This window comes from Coccidioides posadasii, chromosome 3 (assembly GCF_018416015.2).
Source record: "Coccidioides posadasii str. Silveira chromosome 3, complete sequence".
Taxonomy (NCBI): domain Eukaryota; kingdom Fungi; phylum Ascomycota; class Eurotiomycetes; order Onygenales; family Onygenaceae; genus Coccidioides; species Coccidioides posadasii.
In genome coordinates, this window is record NC_089409.1 from 677,224 (window position 1) to 698,011 (window position 20,788).

Sequence of the window (20,788 nt, forward strand, 5' to 3'; positions counted from 1 at the left end):
CGGCCCCAGAACGAAGTGCACAAGTTCGTTGAGTTGGTTAAAGTTGGAGCATCTTATCGATAAGCAAATGTAAAAATTAGGACACTACTCCGTACACCTGATCCCCAAAGCTCAAAACTCATCTTACGACCCATGCTGCCGACGGACCTGCTTTTTCAGGTAATGGGATGTTAACTCTGGTCACCAATCTCGCGCGCGTAGAATTCTTTAACTGTCATTCTGAGCTATAATGATGCCCTGTGAGCAAGACACTCTTTGCATCCCCTCAATTCTCCAAAGCTGACCACAGTGCAAAGACACTGCCTCTGACGATGACCCTGCCGACGATCCAGTTATCGCATCCTACGACATTTTCATTACCGATGCTCAAGTCCGCCGCTTTCTTCTCCAATATCCCGATCGCTCCTCCACGCAACCTTACAGCGACCTCACTTTGCAGAAGCCTACCGAACTACGACTAAAACCTAAAACTGGACTTGTCGAAGTTGATATCCCAATTAACACACGTGTCAACTATGACGAGCGGAAGGGGCTGCGTTACGGAAATGCATTGAAGAAGAGCCGGATTATTCAAGAGGGAGGGACACATGGCATAGCTGGAGGATTTAATACGGGAGGGGTGGTAACTGGAAAGACGAAGCTGGAGGGTGATTCCGTGGCCAAGGACTATTGGGATGATGAAGATGGTGGTGGATATAGAGACCTGGAGGATGAGGAGCTTAAAGCCGGTCATATTATGACAACACAAACGCTGGGAGGGAGGATAAAAGAGGCAATAGAGGGGGATCCGGTTTACATGCTCGGTGCTTTCAAGGATAGTGAGTCTGATGGGAAAGACCCGAGTGATGTCATGAGCAGGATACTGATATCTGTTGCGCTTGCAGATGAGCTTCACCTTGCTCCCCTGTCAGCCATTGTACCACTCCGCCCTCAGCTACACCACCTGGATGCGTATGATGAAGCCCTAGTTAAAAACAAAACGACATTGAAAGGAAGGAAAGATGGAGATGAAGAGGGTGCATCGCGTCCCACGGAAGCACGAGCGATCGATGTTAAAGTTAAATCTGCGGAATCGGAACAGACTGGCGGACAACGGAATAATGAGCTGTTAAAACAAATGCAAGATGAAAAATGGGAAAAGTATACGTGGATTGACGAGAACGTGAGTTATTTCTTCCTTTACCCTTGCACATCTTAATTTGCTCCTTTTACAGCCCCTAATACGCGATACAGGACGAGGAATCATGGGATAAATACGAAGAATACATGTTCAATCGGACGATAGAGGAGCCTCCACAATTAGAATCGGCTATCGAAGCGGATGATTACGTTGATGGCATGAGCGCGCCTCGGGTAGACCCCACGCGACCGGATATGACTGGATGGGCCATGAAGATGAGACGAAAGAAGAGAAGATCGTCAAGCAATGCTTTGCATGCATCAGGATAGGCGACGGCGATGAGGACGTAGCTATGGCGGCGAGCTGAGACATCATAGCGGGTACGGAGTATGGAGTATTGAGAGCATATACGGAGTACAGGCTGATATCTTCATGGCTTGGGCCACTCTTGCTGATTATGTAACTAACTAGCATCGGATGATTAATCGCACCATCCACGCGTTTTATTGGCTGATTTTAGTTTGCCACTAGTCCCTAACCGTTGAGTGCATCACGTGAGTTAACGCCGAAAAAAAATTTCGGAGATCACCGCTTACTCAGCCAGCTATGATTTCGACGCTGCGACGAAGCTTTTTTTCTTCTCCAGCTTCGACTTTCTCTCTACTCCGATTTGATTGCAACAAAGGTCAAGGGGGAAAGGGATCGGTTTTTAATTCAATTCTCCGTCCTCTCCCTCCTCAGTTCTATTTTTGCCTTTTTCTTTTCTTTTGTATATTTGTTTGTGTGCTTTGTATTTCTTTTAATCCCTTGTTCTCAAATCCATTCATTTTCAAGACATTCGCCAGTCGCAGCGATGTTATCTCGCGCCGCCCACAGAAAACATGCCTTTTATTCCCTACAGAGGTCCTGCAAACAACTGTCCTTACCTTGGCTATATCCCGCACTTGCAAGATGCGAATCTGCATCTGCCAGGACCCCTTCGATCGGGCCTCCGTCCCAAACATCGTTTCCCGTCCGACCGCCTCGTGTCACCGCATTACAATCTTTCCGTGCTTTCGCAACTGCGACCTCAGATGTTTATGTACCGTTCGAAGGCCTTGAATCATACCACAAACTTGAGCCATATAATAAACTTGGTTCGGAAACCTCGCTCACAACGCCGCTCCAAACACCTCTGCCCTTCTCAGATCCCTCAGACCCAACCGAACAGGATGCATCTCCGCTTATCGTTATCAGAGACTACTTGGCAACGAGGCCAAAGGCTTTACGCAGAGAGAAAAGCATTGGGGGCGATACCAATGAGATGCTTGCAAATTTAGACGTTAGCTTGACCGTTGGCATGTTCGACCGCGCCGCTCAGCTCGTTCATCGCCTATCCACTCTATACCCTCATGGCTCCCCCGAGATTGTCGACCTGCATAATAAATATATACGAATGATGGTATCGCATATGATTTTGAATCGTCGACCATCTTTGGTATGGGACGTACAAAAGTGGTTCGAAGTTCAAATGTTACAGCTGGCCAAAGTGGAACCAGATGCTACCACATATGCCTTGATGTTAAGGATGACTCTGCGCATGCTGCTTGGTCCAAGACGGGATCGTTCGGTTCGTCGATACTGGAAAATGGCGAAGGAAGCCAATGTTGAAGAAGAAGTGTTAGGCCTTCCAGTCCTTTCCGAAGCAGAGCTTGGCCTTCTATCAGAAATATGTTCCTCGGACTTCCAAGGGGCGGCTCTTGGTGATGTCAGCGAGTTACCAGACTCGACTCCACCCAAGCCTTCAGAGCTAGTTTCTCCGCTAGAAGATCTACCTGCGATGCCTGAGGTTAGGGCTACGTTGCAAAAGGGTTTTGGACTCACCTCTCTAAAGGAAACGCTGTCGCTATTTAATCAATCTAAAACCACCACGGAACCCGAAGCGGTAAGCTCGGAGTCCATCCGAGAAAGGCAACTTCGCTTAGAGCAGGATTCTGTCATCGCGGCTATGGAGCGCTGGCGGAAGGAGAGCGCGCAGCGAAACTCTAGGCCCTCAAACCCCACCGGAGGCGACAAACTCGGAGGTGTGTTGTGGGATTGGCACCAAAGCCTTCTCACGAGTATTGAAGGAGAGATTCAGTCCATTCTCAAAGCCCAAGAGAAAAAACGAAAAACATCAGAAGACAATGATCGATGCGAATATGCTCCTTTCATGAATTCCATTGGCCCGGATAGGCTTGCTGCCATTACAATCCTGGCAACAATGAACGCTTTGGGCAAGACTGGAATGAATAAGGGAATACGACTGACTCGGCTCATCATGCTTTTGGGAAGGGCTGTCCAGGAAGAATATGTAACTGATCGGATCCAGGAAACACCCTCTAAATCTGCGCCGCTCGACAGCGGGAGACGTGCAAAATTGGTGCAAGACCTTATACCATCGAATCGTGGTAGGAAGGGAGTCCGAGAGTCTTTGATTGAAAAATATAATGAAATTCACGAGCCCATCAAGTGGAGTGCGGCGGTGGAAGCTAAAATTGGATCTCTTTTAGCATCGATGCTCTTCTCTTCGACGAAAGTTGTTGTTAAACAACAGAACACCGAGACGGGCGAGATCACGTTCGTTAAACAGCCTGCCTTTCGCCACGTCTACCAACTAGAAAAAGGGCACAGCGTCGGATTTGTCCATATACATGATAGCGTTGTGGACAGATTTCGACGAGAACCTGCGAGTTCATTACTTGCGAAACATTTACCAATGGTGTCCCCCCCACAGCCTTGGACTTCATACCGTTACGGTGGCTTCCTAAACCAACCGACAATCATTATGCGGGCCCGATCAAATGACTCTCAGTGTTTGCAAAGGCAATATGTCAGAGCTGCCGCGAGTCGTGGTGACTTAGACGAGATTTTTGCAGGGTTAAATGTTCTAGGAAAGACTGGTTGGCGGATCAATAAACCAGTATTCGATGTGATGCTCGAAGCTTGGAACTCTGGTGACGAGCTGGCCGATATCGCTCCCGTGGACCCAAATCTTCCAGAACCTACGAAACCTGAAACCGACGATCCGGTGCAGCTCCGGGCGTATTATCGTTCCAAGACTCTCGTTGATAACAAACGGTCTGGATTGCACTCTCAAAGATGTTTCCAAAACCTCCAACTGGAGATTGCACGCGCGTACGTCGGTGAGACGTTTTACCTACCCCATAATATGGATTTCCGTGGCAGAGCGTATCCGCTACCTCCCTATTTCAACCAGATGGGTCCAGACATGTGTCGTGGACTGCTGCTCTTCAGCAAAGGCAGAGAGTTAGGTGAACGTGGCTTGAGGTGGCTTAAAATTCACATTGCCAACGTCTATGGGTATGATAAAGCCAGCTTCGACGAGCGGGCTCAGTTTGCTATGGACCATTTGGATGATGTGATTGACTCTGCAGAGAAAGGGTTAAACGGACGACGGTGGTGGCTTGAAGCTTCTGACCCTTTCCAGTGCCTGGCAGCTTGTATCGAACTTAAAAATGCACTTGCTTGCCCTGATCCCACCAAATACATATCTCATTTGCCCATTCACCAGGATGGTTCTTGTAACGGGCTACAGCACTACGCCGCCCTTGGCGGCGACATTATCGGTGCCCGCCAGGTGAACCTCGAACCGTCAGATCGTCCATCAGATATCTACTCGGCTGTGGCGGACCACGTTCGTCAATCCATCGCTCAAGAGGCCGCTGCCGGTAACCAGCTTGCAAAAATACTTGAGGACAAGGTCAACCGAAAGATTGTCAAGCAGACAGTGATGACAAATGTGTATGGCGTTACTTTCCTTGGGGCTATAAGACAGGTCCAGAAGCAGCTAAATGCATTCTTCCCCGAGTTGAGTGAGCGGAACGTTGTTGGAAAGTGTGCCACTTACATCACACGAAAGATTTTTGCCGCCTTGAGCTCAATGTTTACCGGTGCCCACGAGATTCAGTTTTGGCTTGGTGATTGCGCCAACCGGATAACCCAATCTTTGGGCCCCGAACAGATCGAGGCTCTCGAGGCAGCTAGGCAGGTTCCTATTTCTGGTACCAGTAAGGCCAAGAAGAAAGCCATCATAGATGACTTGTCAAAAAGATTCCTATCCACAGTCATTTGGACTACTCCATTGAAACTGCCGGTTGTCCAGCCATACCGAGAAGCTAAAACTCGCCGTGTTGTTACTACTCTCCAGACCCTCAGTATCAAAGATCCTCACTCTTCGGATGTTGTCAATCGACGCAAGCAACTTCAAGCATTTCCACCTAACTTTATTCATTCTTTAGATGCCACTCACATGATGCTTTCGGCAATTAAATGTGATGAGCTGGGCCTCTCCTTCTCCGCAGTGCACGATTCATTCTGGACACACGCTGGTGACATTGATACCATGAACCGGGTCTTGCGCGATGCTTTTGTTCGCATGCATTCCGAGGATATTGTTGGAAGACTAGCTTCGGAATTTAAAGCTCGATATTCGAAACACGTGTATCTTGCTAAACTGCGACCAAAATCTACAGTAGCGCAAAAGATTTCTGCATGGCGCAAACAGAACGGAAAGGGGAAATCTAGAGAACATCAAACTGATGAGCTTCTGCTCGAATACAAGCGCCTTCAACTACTTCGGTCGACCGACGAGCTGGAAAGAATAAAGGGCGAAGCAATGGTTACTCCTGGGAGCATCTTCGCAAGCTGTCAAAATGCGGAAGAATCTCTGGTCTCTGTCCAATCTCTCGGTGTTGCTGCTATGGGACACATCTCACCAGAAGACGAAGCAGCGAGTGTCGATTCTATGCTCGATGCGGAGGAGGACTCGAATTCCTCCAGCGAAATGTTTACGGCGGATGACCCTCTTGACACGGCTGCGGAAGGCCCAGAAGAACCTAGTTTTAAATCCGAGAGAAAGAAGACTTCCGCGGCTGTCTGGGTTTGGCTGCCGGTGACATTCCGTCCCATTCCTTCAAAGGTAAGTTTCACTGCTTGCTTTGATCTCACGTGCTTGGCTTCAAGATGCTAACTTGTATATAGGGCGAATTCGATGTTAAGAGGCTCAAAAACAGTCAATACTTCTTCTCTTAGAGCAGCGTTGGCTCCTAGCCTGCCGTGTTCTCTACATTTTATCGTCTCGATGTGCATGTTTCAAAGTTATGGTTTCTCTTCCAATGCATTATAGCGGGCGTTTAAAAAATAAGGTGAAAGGAGTTTGCGTGTCCCGTTCTATCCCCGATTTTTGATAAGCTTGGGCTCAATGTGGCGTTCAAAGGGATATTAGTGGTGTTCTTCGGGAAATGGATTTCATCCACCCGGAGTCCGCGTTTTGATTCTCTGTACATTATGTTGTTTGAAAATATCCCTCCCTGATTCTTTCACGGCCACTCTCCTCCATCTTCATGTTTATCCCATTTGCGGAGTGTCTGGTTATATTCCATTCATCCCTCCCACAAGTCTCAAGCTGGCGACTTTTCCAAGGGGGATTTTGATGTATTCTGTCCGCTAAGAACAGAAGAAAAGTGGATTGTCGGGCCGCTGTTTGGAGTTGAAGATTTGGATGTTGCAGGACTCTTTAACATGTATATGGGGATGTCGCACATTTTGTCCAGTTTAAATACATGTACCATAGATATCACTTATATTCAATGCAGATGAATAATAATATGCCCCCTCATGCTTTCTAAACGATACAGTATCTCTGTTTTTCGCAGAGTTAACTTCGGGCGACAGTTGAAGGCTCTGGCGCGGCTTGGCTGGCCCCGACGGTGGAGAAGTTAAATTTCCCGGTAGCCGTTAGTTATTTCCGAGCATCCAAGACCGAATTGACACCATGTTCACCCTCAGATCTCTGGCACAAAGAACCCCAAAGCCTGGCTTGGATTCGATTATCCGAGCAACGGCGCGGCAAACTCGTGGTGTTCATCTCGCCCCTCCGTTTCTGCTAGATTCTTATATCCCGCGCTACCACCTCCTTTCCTCCGCCGATGCATCGAAAAAACGCTCACTTGCACACACCCATCTAGCCAACTGCAACCTGTGCCCACGCTTGTGTGGTGTGAATCGCTATGAGAGGACAGGCCATTGTCTGATTGGTGCTGAGAAAGTCAAGGTCAACGTGATTGCGCCGCACTTTGGTGAAGAGCCATGCGTACAGGGAATTAACGGAAGCGGATCCGTGTTCTTCTCCGGATGTAATCTGCGATGTGTATTTTGTCAAAACCACGTGAGCTTTGTGTTCAGTCACTATTGCAGATCGGAGATGGGTGGGCATATTGGCTAATTTATTGCCGTTTCCGGGCAGGACATCGCGCATCAGCGGAACGGCTTCGATTTGACCCCTGAGGAGCTTGCGGAGTGGTATATGAAGCTGCAGGATGTTGGTAACGTTCATAATATCAATCTTATTACACCGGAACACGTTGTTCCCCAGGTTGTCCTATCTATTCTCCATGCACGGGACTTGGGCCTGAAACTACCCATACTCTACAATACTTCCGCATTCGATTCCCGCGAATCCCTCGAACTCCTAGATGGTCTGGTCGATATATACTTACCAGACTTCAAAGTTTGGAAAAGCAGCTCCTCGAAAAGATTATTAAAGGCAGATAACTACACTGAGACAGCGATGGAAAGTATAAAGGCTATGTATGCCCAGGTTGGCGATCTATGCTTCACAGCTGACGGTATCGCAAAGAGTGGCGTACTGGTTAGACATCTCGTTATGCCTGGGATGGAAGAGGAGGGAAAGGAAATTATGCGCTGGTTAGCACAGAACGTTTCAAAAGATATCTATGTGCATATTATGGAGCAGTATCACCCAGACGCGCACGTTGGGAAACCGCGACGTGCCACAGGAAATAAAAACAATGAGAAGCAACAGATCCGATATGCCGATATAAACCGGCATGTCGAGGTGCAGGAAGTTGGAGCCGTTCAAAGTGCGGCGAGGGCAGCAGGGCTGTGGAGGCTCTGTGAGCCTGCTGAGCATGGTGGTTTTCACCTCTAGGAGGGAGCAGATAGTTGCCTGATAAAACTCGCCGCCACCTGATATGCTGCGCATTACGCCAATACCCGATTCCTCGATCAAGGAGGCCAGTGAGAGAGAGGTAGGCGGTTGATATTGAGCGCTCAAGAGATGACTTCCATCAATTTCATATCCTCTACGGATTATGCATGAGAAGATTCAGACCCGTGAGAAAGACCGGCGTTTGAATAAATGTTGGATGAAATTGAGTTAGGCAAGTTTCGACAAGCTGTTCTTGACGGAACACAGTCGAAGCCTGATCGGCAGGCTGCAAGGCCAAGAAACAGGAGGGTGAAGTCGTTTTGAATACATAGGTTTTGACATGAAGTCCCCATTTGCTCTGGCAATCGACAAACGGCTTGTAGCTTGGAGCCTGGGCCCCAAGTGCGGATTACTGCAGCTAAAAGTGCCAATAGATGTGTTAAGTAGCCTTCAAAAGATAGGTTCTCACATATGTAACTAGGGGTATCCGGAGTCCTCGTATAAACATCAGCTATTAAAAATACTTTCCATCAAAGCGTGTCTGTGTTTGTGACTGTTTTATTCATAGTTTGCTTTGGGCCCATCCCACTCCGTAATGTGTGCGAATAGGGGTGTTGCTTTTAGTTCCGGTTGTAGTCCAAGAAAACAATCCAGCCTTCACATAGTTAGTTAAATACATCCGTTGGTGCATAATATGATGAGACACTGTCTTCTTCGCGTCGATTCAGGTTTACTCCGTATCGGCTAAGTTATCACGGAGAGGCCCTTCAATACATAGTTACAGTCATTCTCAACAGGTATTCTCCCGACTGGCAAGATGAAGCCGATAGTTGCGGTTCCGGCGACGCTATTACTCGTCTACCGCGCCTGGTCCAGAAAGTCTTTGACTCCACTGGGAATCATTTTTGCTACGCTCACAGCCATTGTACACTCATTTCATCCTTCACCGGCGCCGTTCGCATTCTTGGGGGTTTTCTATCTGGGCGGGACGTCCATGACAAAGGTTGGGGCTGGTTTCCAAACATGTAGCTCTCCGTCTCCGCTTGCAGGCAGAGAGTCGCTAACCGTAAATCTCTGATTTCCAGATAAAACACGATGTGAAAGCGAAATTGACAGTTTCGGCTTCCGGATCTGCCGGCGGCGAAGGCCCCAGAACACACATACAGGTCCTGGCGAACTCGGTGGTCGCCTCGATTCTAATTCTATTGCACACTTACCAGCTCTACCAGAATAGAGGGCACGGCCCCCAGTGCTTTGCTTACGGGGGAGATCTCTTGATGGTGGGGATTGTTGCGTGAGTCCCAATTTATGAATCATGCAGCCATAGGCCTTGTTTAACTACCCGACACCGATGAGCTGCAATACTTCTTGAGACCCTCCATTCACTTGATGGCACGCCGAGCTAAATGGTATCTTCCTTCGCTTTCAATAGGAACTACGCCGCCGTGGCCGCAGATACCTACTCGAGTGAACTCGGCATCCTCTCCAAGTCTCCGCCGCGACTGATAACTTCTCTCACGCTCCGCAAAGTACCTCGCGGAACAAATGGTGGCGTCACACTAGTTGGCCTTGGTGCTGGGGCTCTAGGAGCTTTCACAATTGCTATAACCTCCTTGTTATTGCTCCCCTTTTGCCCTTCGGGCTCTCTGCCGGAATTTACAAAAACCGGCTTCGATGGTGGTCGCGCGTGGGGTCCAAGGGAAAAGATAGCTTGGGTGGTCGCTGTGACTGTTTGGGGAACGCTAGGCAGTGTACTGGATAGCGTTCTGGGTGGCCTCTTGCAAGCCACGGTTGTCGACAAACGGTCGGGCAAGGTGGTGGAGGGAGAGGGCGGAAGCAAAGTAAGTGGAAATCACAGTGTCATATCCGAACACCATTTTTTGAAGATAGGGTGTGTTGTCATGCCGAACTGATTACCTTTCTAGGTCCTTGTTCATCCTGGAGCCGTGATTCCCACGGGACTCAACGACACACCTATTCGACAAGGCAGTCAATTACGAATAACTGAAGATATCGTCAATGCGGTTACGCCCCGACGGCTGAGGCATGAAATGAAAGTATCGGACCAATCTATCGGTGATCCGGCCGATGTCGAGCACGAAAGTAGGAAGATTGAAACAGGACATGATATTCTAGATAACAACGCTATTAACGTGCTAATGGCAGCAACCATGAGCGTGGGGGCAATGGCTGTCGCCGGCTATGTATGGGGTGTACCTTTTCAGAGCATGCTGCGTTGACGCAAAGTAATACTTTATGATAGTTCTTCTACGGTCGCCTGCCTTTGTTTGTGGAAATGCGTTGCTAAGTTTTAATCATGTATAAATCTGGATATGACGTTGGCCGCATGAAATAAAAATTCACAATATTTCGATAATCTCGCCCTTGATCAATTCTACGTGTATGCATTTTATTCCACGGATAGCCTCGCCTGGGTTGTCAAGGAGTTGGTGGCAGCTCAGCAGCAGGGACACACAGGCGTCTCGGTGGTCTCCTTCGAGTAACGCCAAAGTTCGACCCACGATAGTTATGCTGCTGGTCATAGTGTAGTTCTTCAATATCTTCTTCATACTCCATCAGCCACTGAATGAGATCCTCTCCCTCTCTATATTTTCCAATACATGGTCTCGCATCCAGGAACGCCTTGGCGGCTTCCTGCCGTTGGCCTTGCAAATCTAGAATTCTTCCCTTCCAGTACAAGCACTTTGCATAAATTGGAATGTACTTTAGTTTCTCTGCCTTTTCCAGTGCTTCTTCCACAAGCACAGCCGCCTTGGCCGGGAATCTATGTGAAATTAGGCCTTTTACTCGCAAAGTGATAAGGTTGATATTGAGCTCGTAGCCTTGGTAAAGCGGATTATCATAGAGAAACTGAAATGGCGGATCTTCCTTTCTGACTTCTTCACCGCCGTCTGAAAGTGGAGGGCTGAAGCGAGTATGCGGAGGCCATACAGGGATATGAACAATTTCCGTTGATTTGTATTGCACGAAGAATTCTTCCAGCTTTGCTCGTCGTGCCTTTTCGACTTGTAGAGCTTCGGCGAGGCGGGCATTCGTCTCCTTCGCTTGTTCCCAGCGTTGCAGGGCCTGATCTCTTTCCGCCCGGATTGTGGATAGATTGTGTTTCAAACGCGAGCTAATTCTGAGAATATATTGATCCAAATTTGTTAAGCTAGAACGTAAGCTGCTAGGGAATGAAGGGGGCTGCTGCACATTCGTTTCTTGTCAGTACTATTTTTTATCTTCACAAAATCCTTTTCTCAACCCGAACCTGAGACCTTGCTTACCCATGTTCGCCCGAGGCCGTGAGGGAGAGAATCGACATCGCTATCACTATCATGACCACCATTCTCCTCGAATTTTGTAGGACTCCCCAACGATGAGGCAGTTCCCACAACACTACTAGTTGTATCATTTGGGAAGTTTTCATTCGCAACGATACCACCAAACGAGGAAACCCATTCTGACTCCATGTCCATCTGGCCATGGGAGCTCTGCAGGTTGGGAGAGAGAAGGGCTGTAGGATCAAGGCGAGGTTGCAAACCGACTGGCATTTTCGTTAATTCGTAGAAAGGTCACCTGACCTCTATATCAGACGTGTCTCCTCGGGAATCATGGCATCGACAAGTTTGGAAGAGACTCAGCGGAATCTTGATGAAGTCGGAGTTAAACCACTAAGGTAGGAAGCGGTTGTATCCATTTATGTACTTCAGGCGTCCTTTATTTCAGCCTCGCTTTGAAGCTTTTGTTTGAGCGCGAGTCACTCTTTATGAGGTCCGACCTCTTGAACCGACCAGCGTAGTCGAACAATGACGGGTGCATTTTTGAAAATCGGCCCACCGCGCGTATTGTGCTGAGCATTTATCAAAGAACAATAAAGAGTACCCGAAACATCAAGCAACCTGGTCTATTGAAGAATATGAGGAAGCTGATTAGGGAAATTATACCAAAAGGACGTTGAATCCTTTCTTCTTTAAGGACGGCAATCGGGATCCTCTTCTGCGGAAACTGGGACTAATACCAAGCATGAATATGACATATAAATCATCATAATTCCCCTGCAAAAGACACCCCACGTTTTCGGTCTATCATGCTAGGCCCAATATTGGCGTCGATGAAACCTAACCATGCACGAAACCTCGCATATTGATGCCGAAATGTGGGATAAGCAAGCGCAGCAATGGCCTTTAGCAGGAATCGGCATGTTCCAGGTACATTAAATTTCGGGCCTTTGGCGCATGGACCTCAAACTTTCGACTTGACAGCTAATCAAAATCATTGCAAGGGGTTAGCTCAGTTCCAAATCCGACGGCAAGGAGCCTGGAGCCTCGCGGCCCGACTCAGTTGATGAGTTCTTAACCGGACATGCACTCTGTTCACTTTGACTTCGGATCCTAGCATATCGCTCGCTCATCAGCATTCAGCGGTAAGCCTTGTTTGGGTTCTTCCAAGTCGTCTAGTCCTTTTGAACAAAGATACTTCAAGAGCTCTTCATAACCCATATTCACGAAAATCTATGGCATATCCTTTGCTCTGTGGAAGACTGAGTATCCAGGTTCAGAAAACCGGAAAATCGTCGAAATATCGACACCCGTTTGAAACTGCGAAGTTTCCCAGTCGACTACTGGACAAGGCCCACAATTCCGGACGAGGAATTGTAACACAATGATTATTCAACCTTGCCTGAATGGGAGCTGGGTCTTGAAGTGCCAACGCGCCTTGAATCCTCTCGCAGGTCGTGGATATTCCGGGATCAAGGTGGTGCAGATATCCAGATACTTTGGTCTGTTTGCATTGTTTACCTGCCTCTCGGAGTGGAGCCAATACAAACTTTCCAAACGCTGCAAACAACCCCACCCTATCCCGGCTGGCTAGTAAAGATTGGACAACAAACAATGCAAACTCAGCAAACTCCGCGAACATGCCGCAGAACAAACAAACCCCACGGCTGGCTCTCGTGTTGAGGCTGACCTGGACGACGCCCTTCAGCAATCGAGTGCGAGACGGCAAAGTTTGCCGTTTCCCAGAGGCCCGAATTGACGCTTGCGAGCATCCAAATTCAACTGCTTGGTAATATGTACGTCATGCTTGTGGGGCGTTCTGACAACCCGGTCCGTCGTACCTTTGCCGCTAGCCAGGGTTCGACTCCAGCCCTGGCTCAGTGGAGAACTCGAACACCCCCAGAAACTTGAAAGTCAATACACCAACCCACCTCTCAGTTCAAAGCAGAAGTCGAAACCACACAGGGTCACATCGGCAGAGCAGAAGCATGTTTCTCTGGTTGGTTGAGAACCTTGGATCCTTTCGAAGCTACCAGTCTGCATGGATGGATATACTCCGTCCAGGCTCAACCCTAACTGGCCATGACCCCTGACGTCAGGTATTTCTCCTCATCCCTCAATCGCGGGTGATATCGGTTGACCTGGAGTACCTCGACACCTTTGTACTATACGTACAATAGAGATGTGGATTAGGGAGTCCGTTACCGACTAGGCGGTGAAATACTTACGCAGTACTAGGGAATCCGTACGCAAAGTCCGATGTGCAATGCTCCCCACCGCAAGGTTGTCAGGAACGAGCTAAGGGACATATGTCGGCTAGAATGTCCTGATTCCAAACGATTCTTACAGGCTTCCTGCACTTCCAAAGGTTAAACTCCGCACCCATTGCTGTTCTGTTGCAGGCATATGCATATATAATCGACCCCCCCCTAGAGGTTGAAAGTCTCGGTCGGTTCCTAGCAATTGGATTCTGTGAAGTACTGCAGATATCGAGTCTACTTCCCTGACGGCTACGCGTCAATTATCATTTTGATTGCACACTTAAACTCGTGATAAATCTTACCGATCGATTCATCATGGGTCTCGCGATGGGAGGAGTCAATATCATCGACATCCGTCGCAATAACCTCAACAATTCGTTGGCTAAAGATGTCACTCGCGGGCTCGATCCAAAGAACGGTACCCAGCGGTCTTTGCCAACTTTGCTTCTGTACAATACCGAGGGACTTCGTTTGTTTGAAGAAATTACATACTTGGACGAATATTACTTAACAAATGCCGAGATCGAAGTCCTGACCACACATGCTGTCAGCATCGTGGAGCGGGTTCCCGAAAATTCACAACTGGTGGAGTTAGGCAGCGGGTTTGTCTTCTCTCACCTAATGCCAAAGCATCGCAAATCACCTTCGGTGTGCTCTCCTTGTAGCCGAAATTGTCTTTTGACCGAACTATAGGAATCTGCGAAAAGTCGAGATACTACTAAATGAGTTTGAACGGACAAAGAAACCAGTGGAATATTTAGCATTGGATGTTTCATTGGAAGAATTGAATCGCACTTTTGCAGAACTCCCGTCAAAAAGTTACCAATATGTCAAATGCAGCGGGCTCCTAGGTACATATGACGATGCGCTATCCTGGCTCAAACGTTCTGAGAACAGGCGCAAGCCGACGTGGGTAATGTCGATGGGCTCTTCCATCGGCAATTTTACCCGGTCCGAGGCGGCGCAGTTTCTGGGTGGCTTTGCGAGAACGTTAGGAGCGGACGACGCTTTACTGGTCGGGCTTGATTCCTGTAAGGATCCCCAGAAGGTCTTTCGCGCTTACAATGATAGTAAGAATGTAACACGGGAATTCTACCTTAACGGGTTGGCAAACGCAAATTCTATCCTCGGGTTTGAGGCATTCAAACGCGAGGACTGGGATGTTGCTGGAATATACGATGAAGTGGATGGTTGTCATAAAGCATATTACACTCCTACGAGAGATGTCACTATTGAGGCGTGGTCTTTTACGAAAGGAGAACGAATCTTCTTCGAGCAAGCCTTTAAGTACGCGGAAAAGGAATACCAGGCTCTGTGGCAGCAGGCGGGCCTTACGTCGACAGCCCGGTTTACAAGCAGCACAGGCGATCACAGTGAGTTATAATTCCACTCTCCATTTCTCACGGGTTTAGAAACCTCGGCGTGTTTTTTTTCTCTCTCTTTCTTTTTTTTTTTTTTTTTTTTTTTTTTTTGAGATTGCTAATTTGATGATACGTTGATTATTTTCGAGATATTCATCTCCTCTCATCATCGCCGTACATTCTTCCCACTCAGCCAGCGGAGTATGCTGCGACCCTGACGCCGTCTCTGAAGGAGTTTGAAGCGCTTTGGAAGCTATGGGATACAGTCACTACTGGCATGCTTCCTCGAAATGAATTGCTATCTAAGCCGATAAACCTGCGGAATGCATTGGTATTTTATCTAGGGCATATTCCGACGTTTTTAGGTACGTTATATCAACTGCCAAATGGCTGCATGCTGACATATCTCAGATATGCACATTACTAGAGCCATTGATGGCCAGCCCACAGAACCCAAATCGTACTGGTCTATCTTTGAGCGTGGCATCGATCCAGATGTGGATGATCCGCGGAAGTGCCATGATCATAGTGAAATTCCCGATGCATGGCCTCCTGTTGAAGAGATTCTCCAATTCCAGACAACCGTCAGAAATAGAGCCCGTTCATTACTGCAAAAATCTCAACATACGACCAACAGACGGATCCACGAAGCTTTATGGATTGGATTTGAGCACGAAGCAATGCACCTGGAAACATTCTTGTATATGTTGCTACAAAGCGACAAGGTTTGCCCTCCTCCAGAGATTTCTACGCCAGATTTTGAATACCTAGCAATGAGATCCGCCCAGGAAAGCGTCCCTAATGAATGGTTCATTGTGCCCGAACAAACGATATGGATCGGGTTGGATGACCCGGATCCGACGCGGATTCCGTTTGGGTCCTTTGGCTGGGATAATGAGAAGCCGCAGCGTACCGCCAAGGTGTCCTCATTTGAAGCCAAAGGTAGGCCGATTACCAATGGCGAGTATTGCAGATATCTGGAAGCGAATAAACTAGCTACCGTTCCCGCTTCCTGGACAAAGTCGTCCAGTGGATTCTCCGAACCTAACGGCCATGCTGCATCCCATACCAATGGAACCAATGGTCGCGAGACAAGTGAGGCCAGTGCCTTCTCACAGCTCCTCAGCAAGTATCATGTGCGGACAGTTTTTGGGCCTGTGCCACTGCGCTTTGCACTCGACTGGCCTGTTATTGCGTCGTATAACGAACTTGAACGCTATGCAAATTGGGTGAACTGCAGAATCCCTACTTTTGAGGAAGCTAGAAGTATTTATCAGTACTCGGTGTTCCTGAAAGATCAGGAGATTGGAGTGCAATCTTCTCTCATAGACGCGTCCAGGTACGTAGCTTAAGACATGTTTACGAGAAAATCAATTTTTGCTAATACTGCGCAGCAATGATATGGAAGGGCCGCCCAGAGACCTCAATGGCTTTGTGGAGCATCGAAATGGCAGACCTCGAGCACCGGATCACCAGCCGGTTTCACAACCTCCCTCAACCCAGATGCCAGTGAACGTTGATCTCGACGGTTATAACGTCGGGTTCAAACACTGGCATCCCACCCCAGTCACACAGAACGGAAACAAGCTTTCCGGACAAGGTGGCATGGGTGGCGCTTGGGAATGGACAAGCTCAACATTAGAGGCCCATGAGGGCTTCAAAGCCATGGATTTATATCCTGCATACACGGGTATGAACTCTCAGTATTTGTTTCCACCAACTCATGGGCTACCGCTAAATTTGAGAACTAACCGATGATGTAGCTGATTTTTTCGACGGGAAACATAACATTGTCCTTGGAGGTTCATGGGCTACCCATCCTCGTATTGCTGGACGCACTACATTGTACGTATCAATCCCCGTCATCCATCAAAGTGCAGGGCTTCTTTGATGTCTGGATCGCCCCAGAATTGAGCTTGCTGACTTGTTTGTTTTATTTAGTGTCAATTGGTATCAACGAAACTATCCCTACGTATGGGCGGGCGCTCGTCTCGTGCGCGATATCTAAGCATTCAAAAATTGTTACCATTTTTCCAGCTTTTTGGTCTTGAATATGTAATTGAAAATATTTCGGGTTTGAATTTGAGGAAAGGACAATATTAATGCCTAATTTTCGGTTCCTTTCGATGATACTGTATCCCTGTCGCGTTTAAACACTAGATGCCCCTAGAGAAACCAGATTAGTGCATAATTGGGGGCTACAATTTGCATGACACTTGCTGGTCCTCGCCGGCTATTAATGTTTTGGACTTTGGACAACAAGAGTCAATCCTGATGCGTTTGCTTTCTAAACCAGTGGAGCTTGGAGTCCATCATTCCTATGCAGCAAAACAAAGCTGTAATCCAGGGTAAGTAGCATTAAGGATTGGTTGCATTTTGATGCACCGGCTTCCATGACGGAAGCATTCGCAGAGTAGTTATTGCTGCGGGAAAACTTTTTCTCAGCTGGTCCACCATCGGGCCAGAGCTTTGAGCTTTCGCCTTCGACACTCATTAACCGGGAAGCTCAAAGAGCCACTATTTTTTCAACATGGCAATCTCGTTTAGCGCTAAGGTCTAGCTGGCTACGGGCAAGCTGAGCTTAGTTTTGGCAACGGCTCCTGAGCAGTTGAGACCTGGTCACTGGGCGTGTCCATGAAGGTGATTCGGGCTCGAGCTATCCCGATGCCGCAAGAAACCAGACGTCTTGACTTCCTTCAATGTTTGATCCCTGATCGGGGAGCTCAGCGGCTAAAATGATTCGTGTGAGTATGGATGCTAGTGATTAAAAGGGGTGTACCCTCAATCGAAGGGAGGTATCCTCCTTGCGACTTTTCTTCATTTTCTTAGTTGGACAAAGAGAGTGGTTCCTTTTCTCTGTGTTCTTTTCGTCAATCCTGTGTACGGAGTTGTTTGATTTACACATTTTCCTCTGTAGTGTTCGAGTCTGACCGCAAAGAATGTGCGCCCTAGCCACCATTCTCGCCGGATTTATGGCAATATTGCCCATCCTGGCGGCAGAAGGAAACGGTAACAATCTTAGTATCGCTGCTGTGCACGTAACCTCAGTTGTCGCGCGCTCCCGGCAACCTCTTCACTCGACGACATGGGTCTTGCCCAGACTCCCCTTGACGACGGAAACGGCTGCTGTCCCCCTGATGCCCCATACACATCGGTTGGAAGCCTAACCGTTTGCGACATGCCCTGCATCGGCACAATTGGTGATTGTTGTCCCTATGGCTATAGCCGCCACACCGGAAGCACAGGAGGCCGCAAGATCGAACCAATTCTTAACGCCAGCCCTCCATCCATTCCGACATCTGAGCCTCTCTCGAGGGAATTTTCCTTCTTGATACAGTAGCGTATGGAGCGGACTCCTCATAGGGAAGACACCGGTGGCGCTGGCGGTACTTTTCCCATGTCGCCAGACCTGAGTGAGTCGAGCACCTCTCGACTGTCAGCGTCGAGTTCCTAACCAGCAACCAAGGATTATGCGGCTGGTTCTTTCAGGCCGAGAATTGATTTTGGTTGGTCTCTGAAATGGGTCTTTGTGGAGCCTATTCCAATAGGCATAGCTGAAGAATGATACCTAATTCTTTAGCAATGGATGCCTTTGGATGACTGCTAAAGCTGGTCGGCTGCACTTGATATTGGGCATAGTAATGAAAGGCACGGTCCGTTTATTAAGCAGATCAGGGGTGCCTTTCATTTCATTCTATAATCCTAACGAAAAGGCTATGATAAATACTCTCATTTTATGAAGATGTGGCCTGTCGAGCATCGTAGTGATGAGAAGTCAAAGGCTGTAGATTCGTCTCCGCTCAACATGGAGACATGGAGAAATGCTGGTTGATGCCGGTTGAGAACTTGTATTCCGCAAACAATTATCCAAAGCGGCGGCTGCTGGTCTTGCAATTTGTGCGCTTAGATTCGATGTCGTGACGGAAAAGGTTCTTGGCCGGGAAAGCACGCGAGATAGTTAACGTCGAGCAGCCCAGCTTGACACGTCGTTCGAGAGGACGAGAAGACAATGTAGCCCGCAATTTGCAATATCAGCAGTACAATGGCTGATCCTCCATTTTCCAAGGAAGATGAGCTTTACCGAAAGCTCTCTGTGAGCTGGAATCCACCCTCCATCCATCGGCAGCCCATCTCTGGAGCAGGCGTCGCATTGACCAAGGACTGGCTCCCAGGCCAACCGCGGATTAGATTGCAAGACGCCAAACTCGCACTGTACCTCGAGTCGGAGCTGATCACGAAGGATCTGGACAAACTTGCTCCCAATCTCTGGCTTGTGGCCACACCGGACAGCTCAGACATCTCCTCACTCACACACCAGATCGTCCGCGGTCGCCAAATAACCGTCACAGAGAAACCAGAGCTGCATCTGGTTTGGAGTTACGATCGTGTTTTTATTAAACCGATACCCAAATACCTTCTCTCCCACGCATTCTGGGAATTTTATCTCAATGGCGCCCGCCCACCAATCCCTGGGCGGCCGAACACGAAAATCACCAGCGCGGCGCTTGGCTTCCTCCGGTCTTACTTCTACCTCATCCAACACAGATCCGATTTCGCCATCGCAACAAACAATGATCACCGCTTGATACCAAAGCACATCTCTTATGCACAATTTTCCTGTTTCATCAGGGCGTTCGGCAGAGATAGGATCGGTGACGACGTCGTTTCCCCACGATATGCGTACGGGGAGCTCGGGCTGACACGACTGAACCTCTCGTCCAAGGTGTTCCTCCAACGCTTTACATATCACAAGGTTCACGGGCAGTACGGCGCTCGTCTCGCACAATTTTATGGTCCTGTACTTTTTATGATTGGAATTTTTAGCTTGGTACTCAGTGCACTGGAAGTGGCGCTCTCTGTTCAGGCAATTATTGTATCGGGAAAGCCGTGGATGACCTTTGCCCGTCTCTCTCGGTGGTTCGCGATATTCACTATTGTTTGCTCTGCTATTTTAGCATTGCTTCCTGCGATGTCTTTGGTTGTCCTGGCTGCTCGCGAGTCCAGACTTGCGCTGAAAAAATTGCAGGAAAATGGCATATCCTTAAGACCCGCTTTAGATAAAGAGGGGGACAAGACAACGGTTTAGATAAATGCCCAGAAAGGACGAGTCTGAAGAACGAAAGGCAGCATAGACAATGAACCCTTATTTCCTTGGCTTCTTTCTCCCTATTCTCCCCTTTCCCTTGAGAGCTCTCTCACGTCAGCTTAAGCGCACTTATTTAGGCCTGCATCTGCCGTTAAATGGTCTTTGGTTTGTGACCTCTTCGTCTTCCTTATACTCACATGCTTAACGGAGTTTATAGGGCTTCGAGACAAGGAAAAGAAACATCCTTAATCTCACAGCAGATCTGTCCCACTTTCCCAGGAAGTTATGTCAGGTTTTGAGGATCCTTGATAAGCTTGTACTGCCAGCCTTTCAAGTCTTTAGAGCTCATCCGCAAACATAGCATCAATGGCCCTTGCAACTTCATCAATGGGCTAAATGCTGTTAGAGGAAATGTACGGTCATTTTTTTAAGGGGAAATCAATATCGGCTCTTCTGGGGACAAAAGGGCCGGACTTGACCTGATAATCTCCTCAGAAACTCTGCGATACCACCCTGCATTAGCAACAATAGTGTCGGTGATTATATCAGCCTTCGTAGGAAAGAGACTGCTTAAGGATCATCTCTCTCTGAAAAGCGGATGTGCTAAGGGACTGTAGGCAAGGTATATAAGGACACAAGAGTCTGTATCAACAGCATTTTTTTCCATTGGGTTTCAACACCATAAGTC

General features: G+C 48.2%; 7 protein-coding genes across 9 annotated transcripts; 6 read left to right on the plus strand and 1 right to left on the minus strand.

Annotated features, from left to right (window-relative positions):
• Positions 1–229: 229 nt before the first annotated feature.
• D8B26_005127 (uncharacterized protein) lies at positions 230–1,621 on the plus strand (the record flags this gene model as incomplete). Its single annotated transcript, XM_003066640.2, has 4 exons — positions 230–239; positions 297–818; positions 885–1,162; positions 1,234–1,621. 4 exons carry the CDS (start codon positions 230–232, stop codon positions 1,447–1,449), a joined length of 1,026 nt encoding a protein of 341 aa, XP_003066686.1. The 3' UTR covers positions 1,450–1,621.
• A 245-nt stretch (positions 1,622–1,866) lies between these two features.
• Positions 1,867–6,775, plus strand: RPO41 (DNA-directed RNA polymerase). Its single transcript, XM_003066639.2, has 2 exons — positions 1,867–6,080; positions 6,143–6,775. The coding sequence occupies exons 1-2, from the start codon at positions 1,974–1,976 to the stop codon at positions 6,191–6,193; spliced, it is 4,158 nt and encodes a 1,385-aa protein (XP_003066685.2). The 5' UTR covers positions 1,867–1,973; the 3' UTR covers positions 6,194–6,775.
• Positions 6,776–6,935: 160 nt separating this feature from the next.
• Positions 6,936–8,312, plus strand: D8B26_005129 (uncharacterized protein; the record flags this gene model as incomplete). The annotated part of the gene is made up of 2 exons (XM_003066638.2): positions 6,936–7,328; positions 7,407–8,312. The coding sequence occupies 2 exons, from the start codon at positions 6,936–6,938 to the stop codon at positions 8,109–8,111; spliced, it is 1,098 nt and encodes a 365-aa protein (XP_003066684.2). The 3' UTR covers positions 8,112–8,312.
• Positions 8,313–8,823: 511 nt separating this feature from the next.
• D8B26_005130 (uncharacterized protein) lies at positions 8,824–10,465 on the plus strand. 2 transcript variants are annotated; one of them, XM_066124729.1, is made up of 4 exons: positions 8,824–9,114; positions 9,197–9,405; positions 9,544–9,952; positions 10,037–10,465. In XM_066124729.1, exons 1-4 carry the CDS (start codon positions 8,929–8,931, stop codon positions 10,349–10,351), a joined length of 1,119 nt encoding a protein of 372 aa, XP_065980810.1. In that variant the 5' UTR covers positions 8,824–8,928; the 3' UTR covers positions 10,352–10,465. The 2 variants fall into 2 exon arrangements, with proteins under 2 accessions (XP_065980810.1, XP_065980811.1); XM_066124730.1 differs by having other exon boundaries at positions 9,544–10,465.
• An 85-nt stretch (positions 10,466–10,550) lies between these two features.
• On the minus strand, positions 10,551–11,665 carry D8B26_005131 (uncharacterized protein; the record flags this gene model as incomplete). Its single annotated transcript, XM_003066636.1, has 2 exons — positions 10,551–11,318; positions 11,399–11,665. The coding sequence occupies 2 exons, from the start codon at positions 11,663–11,665 to the stop codon at positions 10,551–10,553; spliced, it is 1,035 nt and encodes a 344-aa protein (XP_003066682.1).
• A 1,668-nt stretch (positions 11,666–13,333) lies between these two features.
• Positions 13,334–17,278, plus strand: D8B26_005132 (uncharacterized protein). 2 transcript variants are annotated; one of them, XM_066124731.1, is made up of 7 exons: positions 13,334–14,255; positions 14,347–15,026; positions 15,164–15,379; positions 15,426–16,353; positions 16,409–16,704; positions 16,778–16,859; positions 16,956–17,278. In XM_066124731.1, exons 1-7 carry the CDS (start codon positions 13,969–13,971, stop codon positions 17,020–17,022), a joined length of 2,556 nt encoding a protein of 851 aa, XP_065980812.1. In that variant the 5' UTR covers positions 13,334–13,968; the 3' UTR covers positions 17,023–17,278. The 2 variants fall into 2 exon arrangements, with proteins under 2 accessions (XP_065980812.1, XP_065980813.1); XM_066124732.1 differs by having other exon boundaries at positions 13,334–15,026.
• A 1,512-nt stretch (positions 17,279–18,790) lies between these two features.
• D8B26_005133 (uncharacterized protein) lies at positions 18,791–20,167 on the plus strand. Its single transcript, XM_003066634.2, has one exon. It carries the CDS (start codon positions 19,057–19,059, stop codon positions 20,098–20,100), a length of 1,044 nt encoding a protein of 347 aa, XP_003066680.1. The 5' UTR covers positions 18,791–19,056; the 3' UTR covers positions 20,101–20,167.
• The last annotated feature ends 621 nt before the right edge of the window (positions 20,168–20,788 follow it).